Genomic DNA, 15,692 nt, shown 5'->3' on the forward strand with positions numbered 1-15,692 from the left:
AAGGGCGACAGGGGACAATCTTGCCTTACGCCTGCGTTGGTAGGGAATGGATCGCTGATATCGCTTTTGAGAAGCAGGGCCAGCTCGGATTTCTCGTAGAGGGCTTTGATGAGGCGAATTATCTTGGCGGGAACTCCCTTTCTAAATTGTAATTTTAGGCAAATTTTCTGCGCAACTTTTTGGCGACCTTTTATTATAGTACTTCAGTTCAATTTCGCTCAACCGAAATTTTGCGGGACGCTAGGTGGATATATTTCCTCAGAGGGCAATTGTCCATTTTTTATCCTGAAAATATTACTTAGCAGGCGGCGCTGACAAGAGTTTTACTTGATTGGAATCAGACGCTAAGTAACCCGCACTTAAAACAAAGTTAGCACGGTCCCCTCCTCGCGATCTTCCTGAGGAAGAAACTTTAAATTTAAAACTTGATACCAATGAACACCCTGTTTAGGTAAGCTTTGAGGGTACTAGGTAAGTTTTGACGCAGAACTTGTGAAAACCTTTGGGATCAGAGTTCGACCTCTAACGGAGGATCAGAATGTGTCCATGAGTCGGAGTTCTTTTCAAAGTCAGATTGAAAAATTGCATTGAGGCGCGTTCTAAAACCATTTTCTCGTGACATTTTAATAAGTCGTACAAGATGATGATTTCTGAGAGGGACTGCTGTAGGTAGGTAGGTGAAATGGTTGAAGTATCACTCTGGCACTCCCCAAGTAGCCGTTTTGATAACATTTTCAGACATCCAACGGGCGGATATCTACAGCCAATCCGAGCTTCTGATGTAATGGGGAAGATTAATGGAATTTAGGTTGACACATTGTCCGAGGCTGTTGAAGAAAGGAGTGGTAAGTGACCTTAATCTTCTAGCTGCCAAGCCCGGACATTTACAGAGAAAGTGCTCAAGTGTTGCCCTCTCTGAAAGTTCCCCTCTCTTAAATGGTAAATCTAGCTTTTCTGCGTATCTGCCGATCGTCCAATGACCACCTAGCTACGAGTTTGAAAATTAAATACCGTGGGGTCCCCAGGACTTTCCGAGCCCACTGTTCATTGTAATGGGGTCAAAAGGTTTTGGAATCAGCTCATCAATTAATGTAGCTCCATCTTTTCTGCGTTTTCCTGACAAATAAGTTGTGCAATTCCCTTTGAACAACAGTCCATCCCCCATCTGATGACCGGGTAGAAGGTCTCTAAAACTAATTCAGTGACTTTCCTGGAAAGCTCATCAGCAATTTCATTTGCGTCCATATTCTTATGTTCTGGAACCCTGATCAGAGAAGTGTTACCTGCACACCCTAGAGATTTGATCTCGTCCTTATCGGAGTCGACTAGTTTGGATCTGCTGTAGGGAATTACAAATATGAAGAGCTCAGGTATGATGTACCTTTGGCGGATGTATACATACGGAGAATACAGGGTTCAGCACTCGAAGTGTAACCAATTTCAGACCGCTCAAGCAGCTGATGCAAAGGCATCTGTTAGTTGGCTAAATGACAGTCCAGAGTATTGTTTACAGGTGCGCGGAAGCGTTTTGTCGAGAGTAAACGCGAAGAAAGAAAATCAGTAATGGAACTGAAGCGTAATAGTGTGATTGCTTTATATTTGGCTGGAAAATCACAGCCAGCGGTTGTTCGTGAGCTCGAGCACCTTAAAGTAAATAAAGTTTTTGTTTATCGTACCATTATTCGTTACAATGGTACCGGTAGCATAGCGAAATGCCATGGAGGTGGTCATCAGAAGACTGCACCGTCACGTGAAATGGTTCAAAAATTGAAGAAGCGACTTGAGCGAAGTCCCCGACGAAGTGGCAATCAAATGGCGAAAGAACTGAAAATATCTGACAGAACTATCCGTCGCATACTGAAAAATGATCTTATAAGATAAAAAAGGCACATGATCTCACACCAAAGCAACAACAAGTCAGACAAAGCGAAGGAGTTGCATCGCTTGGCCGAAAGCGGTCAATTTCCGAAAAGAAAATTTTTCAAATTGCGCATTTCGTAAACTCTCAAACCGGTAAAGTTTATTTGACCGACCGTTCATACTGGAATTTAAGTTATGGATTGGCCAAAAGCAGGCAGCACCCGCCGCAGGTAATGGTTTGGGCCGCTGTGACCGCAGATGGGCGCTCTCCAATTGTTTTCTTCGGGCCTGGCGTCAAGGTAAATACGAATTACCATCGGAAAAGTATTCTGCAGGTTTGCTTTGAAGTCGTGGGCAGGCAAGCATTTCGGTGGCAGGCGTTTCACAGGACTTGGCACCGTCTCACAAAGCTTGAGTGAACCAAGAATGGTTAAAAACAACGTTCCGAAACTTCACAACGTCCACACAATGGCTCTCAAATTCATCAGACGGGGGCCAGATACACTCTTTAAATAAATGAAATAAATTCTTCTTCTTAATTGCCGCGATAACTGCTTACGTGATTTTGGCCGAGTTTAACAAAGCGCGCCAGTCGTTTCTTTCTCGTGCTAACCGCCGCCAGTTGGACACACCAAGCAAAACCAAGATCAAGATCTCAACCTGATCTTTCCAACGCAAAGGAGGTCTTCATCTTTCTCTGCTACCACCAGCTGGAACCGTATCGAATACTTTCATAGCCGGAGCGTTTCTACCCATTCGGACGACATGACCCAGGCAGCGTAGCCGTTGGATCTTTATTCGCTGCGCTATGTCTATGTTGTCATCGTAAAGCTCATACAGCTCGTTCCATCGCCTGCCATATTCGCCGTTGGCAACGTGCAAAGGTCCAAAAATCTTGCGCAGAATCTTTCTCTCAAACACTCCGAGCTTCGCTTCATCGGCTATTGTCATCGTCCACGCTTCTGCGCCATACGTTAGGACGTTAGGACGGGCATGATGAGAGTCTTGTAGAGTGTTAGTTTTGTTCGTCGAGAGAGGACTTTACTGCTGAGTTGCCTCCTCAGCCCAAAGTAGCACTACGTTGGATTTCAAGATTGATTTTGTTATCGGTTTTAATGTTGGTTCCTAAATATACGAAGTCTTTTACAACCTCGAAATCATAGCTGTCAACAGTGACGTGGGTGCCGATACGCGAGCGAGCTGACTGTTTGTTTGATGACAGGAGGTACTGTCCTCGTTCACTACCAGACCCATTCGCTTTGTCTCGTATCCAGTTTGGAGAAGGCAGAACTAACAGCGCAGTTGTTAAGGCCGATGATGTCGATATCATCGGCATACGCCAACAAGTGTACGCTCTTATAAAATATTGTGCCTGACCGATTAAGTTCTGCGGCTCGTACGATCCTCTCCACCGTCAGGTTAAAGAAGTTACACGACAGCGAGTCACCCTGTCTGAAACCTCGTTTGGTATCAAACGGCTCGGAAAGGTCCTTCCCAATTCTGACCGCGTGGGTTTTTAAGTGGCGGGCCCCAAATCCAGCGCACATAACTCATGGTCTATAAACACGATTATTTTTATATACAATAGCTCAAAGCGAAACTCGTAGAGTGCATGAAAAACTATATATTTGGTTGCGTAGTAAAGGCGAATTATACACGTTTTGGTACTTACACTCTTTTTGCGTATTTGACCGAGCTCTTCGTCCTATTTCTGGCATGCGTCTTAATGTTGTAGGTAGGTTCGAACCTCCGTGCATGAAACACCAAAATGATACAAAATGTCTTTTCTAATAGCGGTCGCCTCTGAAATCGCCATGAAAAAGGATTAGAGCACTTTTTATAAACGAACTTCTAGACTTAAAACACGATTTTTGTAGTGGGTTCACACAAATTCGCAAATCTCCACGGAGTTTCTTAGAAAAAGCTCAACAAATGTTCAGGGATTCATTGCAAAATTTCATAAACAAACAAACAAAAAAAAATTTATTGTTTTCTCAATTTTCTCAATGCAAATAAATTTGTTTACACAAAATCATACACAAAAAAGAAATCTTTTCATGGGATGTGTGTCAATAAGTAGCATAATCATGCAGGTTAACAAGCGCCTGCTGGTGTTAAATAAATAAAGTAATAAAAAATGCATGCAACAAATAACAGAACTACAGAAAATTCTTCCTTTTGTGGTTAAATCAACATATTTATAAATGTGTGCATGTACCTATGTATAGATACAGTAGCATTCGATGATTTGCCTCAGACGAAAAAATCATCAAAACTCATTGAAAATGTTGATATTTTTACACATATTAAAATTTAATGGCCTATAAAACTGCATACCAAATTTTTGTTTGTTTTTTAATTCTGATTAAACAGTTTGAAATTTTGGAGAGTCTGCAATTAGTTCCATTTATCTGGTTAATACTGTACTGTGTGTCCTAAAATAATTTTTTGTAATGTAAATAAAAGCTGTCAGTAGAAATATGATTTACCGATGCCTTTTTGTGTATCTGGATATAGTCTGTCCACTACATATGTCCTTGATTATTTAATACTTGAATTTTTTTTATGAGACTGCTGTTGCCGTTAGGAAATTTTACGAAATATGTTCACAGCATTCGGCATAGCTATCAGAGCCGTTTACGATTTTTCCATTACTTCCTTTCAGCTGTTCAAATGCGTTGGCTCTACTGGTTTGGAGTCGATCAAGCAGAAAAAAATTGCAGGGAGTCATATCAGGTGAATTCGTTGGCTGTTGAATGGTATTCGATTCGTTATTGATCAAAAATTCACGGATAATGTTGGCACTGTGCGACGGTGCGTCATAATGGTGCGAAATACACGAGTTGTTTTTCTACAAATCCTTTCGGTTTTGGCGAATTGTTTTACGTAAAGAACTCATCACTTCATACAAATATTTACATTAAACTTTCCGGTAAACACTCTCTTTTCTGACTTTGAGCGAGTAAGCCCATTTTCTTTTCAATGAAAGTGGAAACAAGCAAAATTGCTACAGAAGCCACTTCACCGCCATAACAGCCACTTAACCGCCCCAAAATGACGGTTTGGTGTGCATTGTCAACCAGTGGGATAATTGAACCATGTTTTTTGTTTAAATCGTCAAGGGTAAGCTATTTCCGTCACAAATTGTTTAATATAGTTCGCACTTGTCTAATTTAGTTTAGTTTTGTCTTGTCTAAATTAGTTTTTGAAATAAATTTGCATATCAAAAAGGGGAATCAGTTACAGCACTACACACAATTGTTCGCGATATAGAAAAGGTCCTTGACCTAAAGGAAATAGCCTCTCTGCTTTTATGGACATTGAGGGTGCATTTGATAACGTGAACTTTCAAGCAATACAACTGGCACTCTCCAATAGAGGAACCGATCCAACAATTGTTAAATGGGTAAGCAACATGCTAACCCAAAGGGTAATCACAGGCTCCCTGACGCAAGTTACCCAAACTGTTACAGCCGCGAAAGGATGTCCACAAGGAGAGGTACTATCACCATTGCTCTGGTCTTTCCTGGCCGACGATTTGGTACAAACCCATAACAATAAAGTGGTTAAAACAATAGGGCAGATGACATTTCTGTAATAATTAAAAGCAACCACGAAATGACCATAAAGGACTTAATGCAGGATGCCTTAAATATAACCTGCGAGTGGTGTAGAAAAGATTATGATCATGGTTTTATGTTCTAGTAAATTTAATAAAAAATACAACTTTTCCTTGGCTTATGTCCAACGTGGTTGATAATGAAACAGGAAAACCTCTCGGAGGGGGATAGAAGTCTCATTACGTGCTCCACAATCAAACGTCGATTGGCTTAATAGGTTTTGTAGAAAGAGAGTGGCTGGAAGCATTACCCACTATTGATCCTAATGAAGTAATCTACATTCACTATGTAGAAGCGGGAAACAAGTTAGTGGTACAATTGCGAAGCGAGGGCTGTGAAATTATAATCGCATTAACACATATGAGAACCCCAAACGATATAAGATTAGCGGCCAATTGTGCTGTCATAGATTTAAACGAAATACAAGAAGTAAATGGGATAAAAAACATAAAGTCAGACACAGATTTTAGTCAATCCTCAAAAATTACAATACAGAAGGAACGCGATGAGAATGGAAAACTATGGCACACATTGAACTTTTGAATTGTTAATCGGACGTGTGTGGTGTTATTTCTTACGTTCGCATCCACAGGCAATTAATTTCGCGCTTTCCCCCTTATAAAGTGTTTTAAAAATTAATTTATCTTCAGAAATCACTGAAGAATTTTCATTTCAACCTTCCAAAACCACTATTATCCCATTTACCAAGAAAAGGGTTCTAAATATACCCACCCTGGGCTAAATGGAATAGACGTACCTCTAAAGGAAGAGGTTAAATATCTAGAAATTATCTTGGATAAAAAACTCACTTGGGAGGCCCACCTCAACTCAGTAACAAAAAACCCTTTGGACAACAAAACATTTCTTAGGTAAATCCTGGGGTCTGAACCCTAAATTGATCTTCTGGATCTACACCCAACTGGTAAGACCTACTGTACTATATGGGGCTTTGAAAGGGTGGGTTAAAACAAATCAAACTACTGCTATATCAAAACTGTGTAAACTACAAAGGCTGGCGTGCCTAAGCATAACAGGGGCCATGAGAACTACCCCAACTGCTGGCATGGAAGCACTTTTAAATTTACCAACCCTACATTTAGCAATACAAGCACTCTCTTTTCATATGAAAGAAAAACTTACACCAGGAGATCTTACTGGACACCTCAATATCTTGAACAGGGTTCAACATGCAGTACCATGCATAACCCAGGCGAATGACCACACGGAACCCGTACTCGCTTTTATAAAGAGATACAAGGTTATCTTCTCGTCTAGGGAAGAGTAAAACACTAACCCAACCTGGCCACACAATGACTCGCAAAAATGATGTACAGATGGATCCAAAGAGCTTCACGAGGTAGGAGCAGGAAAAGTGGGCCCAAGAGCACACAATTCCCTAACACTAAGTACAGATACCACAATTTTCCGTGGAATTTCGAGAAAGTGAAAATTAAAATTATTTCGGTATCAGGACATGAGGGACACGAAGCAAACTAGAAGGCTGACTTTTATGCAAAAAAAGGGGCAGAAGAGCTATTTATTGGACCAACCCCATTTTCCGGCTTTGACAAAAATAATATATAATAAAACAGGAAACCAAACATGGATCCATACTAAAATCAAGGAACACTGGAATGGCACAAGCGGCCTTAATCACTGCAAAAAGCTTTTGAGCTTCAATGCCAACAGAGCAAAATCTGACCCTAGATAAAAAGGGCCTCAGATTACTCTGTCACTTTGCCTGTAATAAACACTTCAACACAATATGATTATCTAGTAAAAGATTATGCTGGTTCATCTATGATGAAGAGAAGTCTATGGAAAATTTAATCATCAACTGTGAGGCATTAGACCACACGAGACACAGAACTCTGGGAGGAAGATGACAATTGCTCCCTCTTAAGGAGGTGGTTCGATTCCTCGGTATGCTAAATAGTTAAAATTAAGTAAATAGGGGCGCACAATAAATCTATCTGGTCGCAGGGCATAAAGGCCTTAGCCTAACTCGTACAACCATTACCATTACCATCATTAGTAATTTTCTTTTAATTAGCCTTTAATTCCTAATTCTGCCACCGGACATTCTGCAGTTAGAATAAATGCAAACTAGTCAACCATCAAAATTAACTGGAAATGTACCAGTTCGGTATTAGAAGATTTTTCTGCAAGGCATGCACATAAATACGTAGGTAGGTATAAATCGCCTTGGAGGCTGCTATAGAGGATGTAGGCGGTCTATCACCCCGACAATTTGGATTCCGGAAAGCCCGTTCAACCACAGATGCTGTATCCGCAGTCAAAACCATTGCACAGAAGGCGATTGAAGGTACTCGATGGCTATACGGTAGCAAGGAGTACTGCCTAATTGCGACGCTGGACGTTAAGAACGCCTTCAATACGGCGAATTGGAGCAAAATTCTAATCGCGCTGGATAGTTTCCACATTCCAATGTACATTCGTAGGATTGTCGCCAGTTACCTTTCCGACAGAACCCTGCGTTATAAAACCGATGCTGGTGTAAAAGAGTACAAAATAACTGGCGGAGTTCCACAAGGCTCAGTCCTCGGCCCTTTGTTATGGAACGTTATGTACGATGGAGTTCTGCGTCTCAATCTACCTCTAGGGTCACAAATTGTAGGATTTGCTGACGACATAGCTGTTGTGGTCGTGGCTAAATCACTCCATCAAGCCGAAGAAGCATGCACCCAAGCTGTTGGCATGGTAAAGGAATGGTTGTGCAACAGTGGTCTAACTCTTGCGGACCATAAAACCGAAGTAGTACTAATTAGCAGCAGGAAGGTTGTGGAGTCGGCCAACATAATGGTGGGCGGTCATGGCATAAGATCGAAGCCATTCATTAAGTACCTGGGAGTAATAATCGACCGTAGGCTTAATTTTAAAGAGCACTTGGCGTACGCGAGCAGCAGGGCAGCAGAAGCAGTAACACGAATAATGATGAACATCAGAGGCCCTAGGCAAAACTGTAGGAGACTACTCAACTCTGTTGTCTCATCGATCATGCTGTATGCAGCTCCAGCATGGGCGGAAGCCACAAATTGCACCTCATATGTGAAGTGCATGAAATCAGTGTACCGATTAAGTGCCCTCAGAGTGTGCTGCGCGTTTCGCACGGTATCGGAAGACGCCATTATGGTTATAGCAGGACTACTCCCAATCAACCTAATGGCAACAGAGTATGCTGAAATATACCAAAAAAAAGCTACTTCAGAACGGGTGACAATACGCAAGATAGCAAGAGAGCGTAGCCTGCGTTCATGGCAGGAGAAATGGAGCTTGTCCCCCAACGGACGCTGGACGTACCGTTTGATTCCCACAATTTCCAAATGGGTTAACCGTGAACATGGACAGTTAGATTACTACCTGACCCAAATACTGACGGGACATGGGTGCTTTAAATCCTACTTATATAGGTTTAAGCACGAAGACGACCCGTACTGTTCTCATTGTGCACCAGCTGTAGAAGACGCAGAACATGTTTTCTTTGTCTGTCCGCGATTTGTGTTCGAAAGGGAGGAATTAAGCACTAGGGTGGGGAAGCCAATTTCGGCTGATAACCTAGTGGATATTATGTTAGAGTCAGAAGAATATTGGTCCGCTGTATGTAATATGGCAAGAATGGTAATTACCAAACTGCGTCGCGCTGAACAACAGCGCAGATCTTCATGAAGAGGCAATAGGCCGCTCCCCCTTCCGTGAAGTACTACTTAACGGTTGTCCCGCGGGAGGGAAACGGAGCTGGGGTGGGTTTTTAGTGGGTGAGCCGAAAGGCAAGTCTCACACTTTTCGGCTTTCAATGCTTTGTGCCACCTCCATAAAAATAAAAAAAAAAAAAAAAAAAAAAAAAAGGTATAAATGTGTGCACATTTGTGTGTGTGTGCATGTGTAAAATAACATATAATTCCATGTGCGTGCTTCTAAATCTACACAGTCAGACAATCATCTCATATGCAGTTGCTGCTTCTTTGTCTATGCGTCCGCCTCTTTTTTGTTTATTTATTTCCATTTCTATCGTTGTTCCTTTTTTTCAAATCCCGCAAGTGAAAAATTTGGCAATTTGTCTGGATGTTATGCCCAGCAAGCACGTACAAACGTACTCAGGTGATAATGGTTTAAAATTGTCTGGTCTGCTCATCCATCTGTAGCAAAGAGTGAAGGGGTTGTGGAAGTGTGGGAAGGTGTTTTATTCGTGTAAATTATTTTCACATTTCTCACATTGGCATTCGCTGGATACAGCAAATACTTGTACAAGTATGTAAGCCTAAAAATATTTATTTGTTATTCCAAAATTTTATATTGTAAATTTTTTAATTAAAAATTTGCTGAAATTTATTGATTTCCATTTAGTTGACTTACAACTGGTAGCGATTATAGACTTTTAGTTTGTAACTAAATAATATTATGTATTTGCATAATGTAAGCTGGATTTCCAATGCAAACAAAGTTTCACATACATTCTGTCAAAAAAGTACCAGGAATTGTTCAATAAAATGCAAAATAATTGCTTAATCATGAAAATTTATTTTATCGCCTTCCAAATGGGCGCCATTCGAAACAATACCCATATGCCAACTATTGGTCCAGTGATCCAAACACCTTTTAAGCGCGTTTGAAGAGATCTTCTTCAGCTCCTTCAGCGAATTCTCCCTAATGGCCTCTATGTATCTGATGCATGCACCTTACCAGCTCCTCGCCGCCATGTTTGAATAGCTCAGCCGGCAGTCCGTCGGCGCCCGCAGCTTTGTTGTTCTTTAGTCGCGTTTTCGCTATTCTCACCTCGTCATGGTCAATTTCGTCGTCAGCGCTTGGGATATCGGGATCTTCACATTCTCTGTGACATGCGCAGCTATCACTATTTAACAGGTTCGAGAAGTGGTCCCTCCATAATTTAAGTATGCTCTGGATGTCAGTCACTAGATCGCCGTCTTTGTTCTTACAGGAAAACGTCGCGGTCTGGAAATCTTCTGTAAACCGCCGAACTTTCTTGTAGAATTTTAGGGCATTGTTCTTATTGGCTAGCATCTCAAGCTCCTCGCACTCGCATATTTCGTCCTCTCGTTTCTTCTTTTTAGCTCTCGGTAGCGATCCCACATGGCTCGAGTTGCGCCCGATCGCAGCGTGGCTCTATACGCGGCATCCTTTCTTTCAGCGGCAGCATGACATTCCTCGTCGTACCAACTGTTTTTTCGGGCTCGCCGGTATCCGATTTCTTCTTCGGCGGCGGTACGTAGGAAACGATAAATGTTGCTCCATCGCTCGTGCATGCCGGTTTGTTGAGCAGTGCTCTCTGAGAGCAGGAGTGAGAGTCTAGTGCCGAAGCTTCTGGCTGTCTGTTGTGTTTGCAGCTTTTCGATGTCGAACATTCTTTGCGTTTTTTGCTGCACTGAGGCGTGTGCGTAGCTTGGCTGCAACAAGGTAATGATCCGAGTCGATGTTGGGTCCTCGGATCGTACGTACATCTAAATCCCTGGAAGCATGTCTTCCATCTATCACAACATGATCGATCTGGTTTCGCGTTTTCCGCCCAGGAGACAGCCACGTTGCTTGGAGTATCTTTTTATTCTGGAATCTGGTGCTGCAGACTACCATGTTTCGGGCCTCGGCGAAGTAAATCAGTCTCTGTCCGTTACCGGAGGTTTCATTGTGCAGGCTGAATTTTCCGATTGTGTGACCAAAAATTCCCTCCTTGCCCACCCTGAAGTCGCCAAGCACGTCGTGGCGGGGGCAGCGCTCATAGGAACGTTCCAAGCGCTCATAGAAGGCATCTTTAGTCGCATCGCCCTTCTCTTCCGTCGAGACGTGGGCGCAAATGAGCGAGATGTTAAAAAAACGCTGAGTATTTGTGCGGATTATTGCGAGACATTCGTCCACCGGAGTGAACGACAGTACTTGGCGACTTGGCGAAGTGCCTATCCCACAACAAATTCGACACCGAATTCGCGCTCCTTTACATGGCAGCTGTAGTAGACGTCACAAGGTCCTATGTTTTTCTTGCCTTGTCCCGTCCATCGAAGACTACTTCTGGATATTTAACTTTATCGGAAAGACCAAGTGTCACAACTTTCAGTGTTGGAAGACTAAGTCCATGGAGGTGGTTTTGTTCGGATTGATGGAAGGACCTTGTCTCATGCACCAGTCATCGATTTTGTCCAGAATCCTCTGCATTTTCGTGCAAAGCCTTCTTAGGGACTTATCCGATGTCAGCGCAGATACATCGTCCGCATATGTGTGGACATGGAAACCAAGTTCCTGCATCTCCGCTAGTAGTGAGTATACGATCAAGCACCACAACAGCGGAGAAAGAACATACCCTTGGGGACATGCTTGCTTGACCCTGACGGTGGTTAGTTCGTTACTGTTCTCACCAGCAGTTAGCAGCTTCTCAGAGAGCTGGTTAAATAAGAAAATAAGGTTAAAAAATAACACAAATAAATAAAAAATAACAAAATAACACAGAATAAAAAAAAAAAAAAACACAATCCAATATCACATACAAATACCCAGTGTATTTACTTTTTTACTAAGACTTTTAGAGCATAGCGAAAATATACATTTTTATATAATGCAACTTAATACAAATTTTAATTTTATTTAAGTTTATATAAATTTAATACATTGACATTTATTTTTAAACAACTTCATACTTCAGTTATGTACAGTTAAACATATCTGCGGTTTGCAAATACTTTTGCAAGAATTTGTCAATTGCACATTTCGGAATACCAGCTGAACAATTTTCTTCTCCGAAACTCTTTGACGGCCTGCGCATCTCACAAATGGGATAACCCTGTCCGGTGCAGGGATAATCGTTCATGTGAAATATATTATTAATATTCCAGATGTGTACGCAATCCTCATTGTTGCCCGCATTATCGGGCTGCCCACCCGACCATTTTGCATAGGTCATTGGGCGGCCGTTGCTAAGCGACATGAATTTACCCTCGACGCCTAAATCACTGCCACTAGTCCAAAAATATTTGTCACCATGGCCATTTGTTATTAAATAAAATGATAAAGCATTCATTTCGTCAGCTGTTTCGATTGTAACCAAATCGCTGTCATACGTACGACAAACGAGCGCAGCCTCAAACCAGTTCATCTAAAATTAATTGCAAAGCATTTGAAAAGAGATTAGGAAATTCTAGTCGTGTGAAATAAGTAAAAATTTGTATGTAATATATGTATATATTGTATATATGTAATGCATGTATGTATGTATTTTTTTTAAGGAGGTTAAATCAAAATGTCGGAAACATCATCAAAGTGCCATCGCACCATGGTATGTGGGGCATGCTCATACTAACACTATAACAACCCTCCTTATCGGCTGAGTTCCAACCTGGAACAGTGCTAACATTTCGTCAAGGTGTAGCCGCGTTTATGTCCGCAGGAGGTTCCTCTTACATGGGCGTATGGAATTTATACACTATCGATAGTATCCATTGCTTCCCCTTCATAAGTGCTTCTGCAGCAAATGGAACATCGGAAAAAGTGTCGTCAGTATTACCGACACGTCGTAGTTTCATACCGCCTTGAGCACCAAGCTCAGGCGTCTGTTATTTGTCGTCAGTTCGTAGGGCAGTCTACCTCCAGTCAAAAGCTGCTGCTGAATTCTTCGCTGAGTGTTGCGTTGTCACTCTGCGCGTTGAAGATATAGCCCTATCATTGTTGCAAAATTTTGTGCTGCATTTCAGCAAGTATTTGATGCGATCATCTTGGTGATTAGATTTTCCGTCCACAGCTGTCTATCCTGAAGTACTTCAAGCGTTAAGCGCTCCTCTTTGAAACGATCGCAGTAGAAGAATACGTGTTCCGCACTTTCTATCGCGTTGTTGCAGTTTGGGCAGAACTGGGTGTCCTCCAGAGTAAACCGATGGAGGTACTCCAAAAAACAAATGGGGCCACTCAATATTTGAGTGAGATAGTAGTCAACGTCTCCGTGTTTCCTGATCACCCCGTTAGTTGATGAACCCCATCTGCTTTGCCATTCTTCTGGCGAATGCAGTCTCTCTTCAGCCTTTTCTTCTAAAGCCGGCTTAGCCCGTCGCCTGCCATAGAGACGGCCCAATTCCTTTGCCTGAATGTCAGCTGGTAGTTTGCCCGCAATAACGCCTATTGCGTCTCTCGAGACCGTTCTGTAGCCACAAGCCACCCTTATTGCACTTCGGCGAAGTACCTGTGCTGGACGTTTTAGCTCCGTCCCATATCGGGGCAGCGTAAAAGACTACGGAGTCTACAACCCTCGATAAGACACGTCTTCTGCTGACTTTCGGGTCGCCAATATTAGGCAACATTCGTGTAAGCGCTCCATTGATAGCATCAGAGTTGAATGCATTTTTGGTGTTCAGTGTAATGATAGCGCAGTACTTCATATGCAAGTGCCCACCACTGATTGCTTCGTGCGGTATGTCTGTCACAGTTCTGATTGAAACTTTCGAAAACCTTTCGAAAACCATACTGATTGTCCGATAGACCAGATAGACATTCGAGATAGACTTGTAGCCGGTCGCATATGATACGTTCGAATACCTTTGCCACCGTATCGAGCATACAAAGCGGGCTGTATGCTGATGGTTGCTTTCTTGGTTTGAAGAGCAGCACAAGTCGTTGGATCTATATGGGAAAGTTCCCTCTCTAAAACAAGTTTCGTACAAATTCACAAAAAGGTGTGGTTTCGTATGTACAGCTGTCTTAAAGATATCGTTAATGTATGTATGTATAACTGTATGTATATATATGTATGTATATGTGCTGTACATACCTTCACGCCGGTGTTTACTAAGTAATATTGTTTGCCAATTTTGGAGAAGGGGTATGTATCCGTGGTGTCTGTTGACCCTGTTGAGAAAAAATAAAATTTTAAGCAAAAATATGAAAAATTAAAAGCGATCGCATATCTCTTACTAGGGGACTCACCTTGATTTGATGTGGCAAAAACTCCCGCGAGGCATAAAAATAAAACATATTGAATGATTGCCATTACTTCGACGTTGAATGAGTTCACTGATACTGGATTAGCAAGCGAGTGCTGTGATGTGTAGCCGACGCTAAGTAGCCGCGTATAAAAATTTGAGACTAAGTACGCGAATAATTTATTTATATGAAAATATGGTGCGCTACATTGAATATTTTAGGCTTGATAATTTATAGAACAACAGCAAGACGCACGACACAAATAGAAGGAGGAGCTCAGCCAAACACTTAACAGCAGAGTACGCGCCAATTATTTAATTTTTTATTTGTAATTTCCGAGTTCTAAAATATATTTTCTTAATTCTTGATTGTATATCAACTACGTCTTGAGGTCAAGGTGGTTTGTACAATGCTACTTCTAATAACGGAATAACAAAACTAACATACTGGTCCCTATTGAACTTATTTGAAGGGTGTTTCTTAGCCCAGGTTTCTCTTTCAATTTCAGATGCCCTTTTTGATCCAATCCTACAAATGGTGCTATTTATTTATGCCTTTTTCGAGCGGCAGATGATTTTAATATGAAATCTATCTTGGGTTTCGAATTTGAATCAACGATTTTCTAGGCTACGACAGCTCAAATAACATTTGTAGTATGAAAAAAATTTAGTTTATGAATAAAAATTTCAAAATGCGCTGCTTCTCGCTTGAATAAATTGTAAAATATTAAGAACGTCCAAAAATCATATAATCGAGGCGTTGATGTCAAGTAGACACCAAATTGAGTTTTTATTGGTTGTACAAGGTGGCGCAAAATTAATCACCCAATCGGAAGATTTATTACTTTTGCAAATGGCGACGTACGCCAGTTATATTTGACACTTGTGAACTGGAAGAGCTGCCGTTTACAGACATACACGCAATGGAGCGCATGAAGGTCAAAATCATTTTTTATTAAGTAAAAAAGTTTTTCAAAAACGAAAGTAGATGATTAATTTTGCGCCACCAAGCAATGGAGCGCATGAAGGTCAAAATAAAGTGTTCCATTACTATACAAATTTTTTTTCAATGTATTAAAAAAGTTCTTCAAAACCGAAATTGGATGATTAATTTTGCGCCACCAAGCGATGGAGCCCGTAAAGGTCACAATAAATATTGCCATCATTCAAGATCAATTTTTTATTAAGTAAAAAAGTCATTCAAGAACAGAAGTGGATGATTAATTTTGCACCACCAAGCAATGGAGCACGTAAAGGTCAAAATAAAGATTTTGAGCACTCA

General features: G+C 41.4%; 1 protein-coding gene across 1 annotated transcript; it reads right to left on the bottom strand.

The window, feature by feature from the left end:
• Positions 1-11,982: 11,982 nt before the first annotated feature.
• Positions 11,983-14,550, bottom strand: LOC129237601 (C-type lectin 37Da-like). Its single transcript, XM_054872436.1, has 3 exons — positions 14,415-14,550; positions 14,260-14,336; positions 11,983-12,597 (listed from the first exon to the last, which is right to left on the bottom strand). Exons 1-3 carry the CDS (start codon positions 14,476-14,478, stop codon positions 12,148-12,150), a joined length of 591 nt encoding a protein of 196 aa, XP_054728411.1. The 5' UTR covers positions 14,479-14,550; the 3' UTR covers positions 11,983-12,147.
• Positions 14,551-15,692: the final 1,142 nt, after the last annotated feature.

The sequence above is a fragment of the Anastrepha obliqua genome, chromosome 2 (genome assembly GCF_027943255.1).
Source record: "Anastrepha obliqua isolate idAnaObli1 chromosome 2, idAnaObli1_1.0, whole genome shotgun sequence".
Lineage (NCBI taxonomy): Eukaryota > Metazoa > Arthropoda > Insecta > Diptera > Tephritidae > Anastrepha > Anastrepha obliqua.

Coding starts and splice junctions, on each gene's coding strand:
- LOC129237601 (XM_054872436.1), bottom strand. CDS start 14,478: ATGGCAATCATTCAATATGTTTTATTTTTATGCCTCGCGGGAGTTTTT. Junction 14,337..14,414: donor TTTTGCCACATCAAATCAAG/GTGAGTCCCCTA, acceptor TTTTCTCAACAG/GGTCAACAGACACCACGGAT. Junction 12,598..14,259: donor TAGTAAACACCGGCGTGAAG/GTATGTACAGCA, acceptor AATTAATTTTAG/ATGAACTGGTTTGAGGCTGC.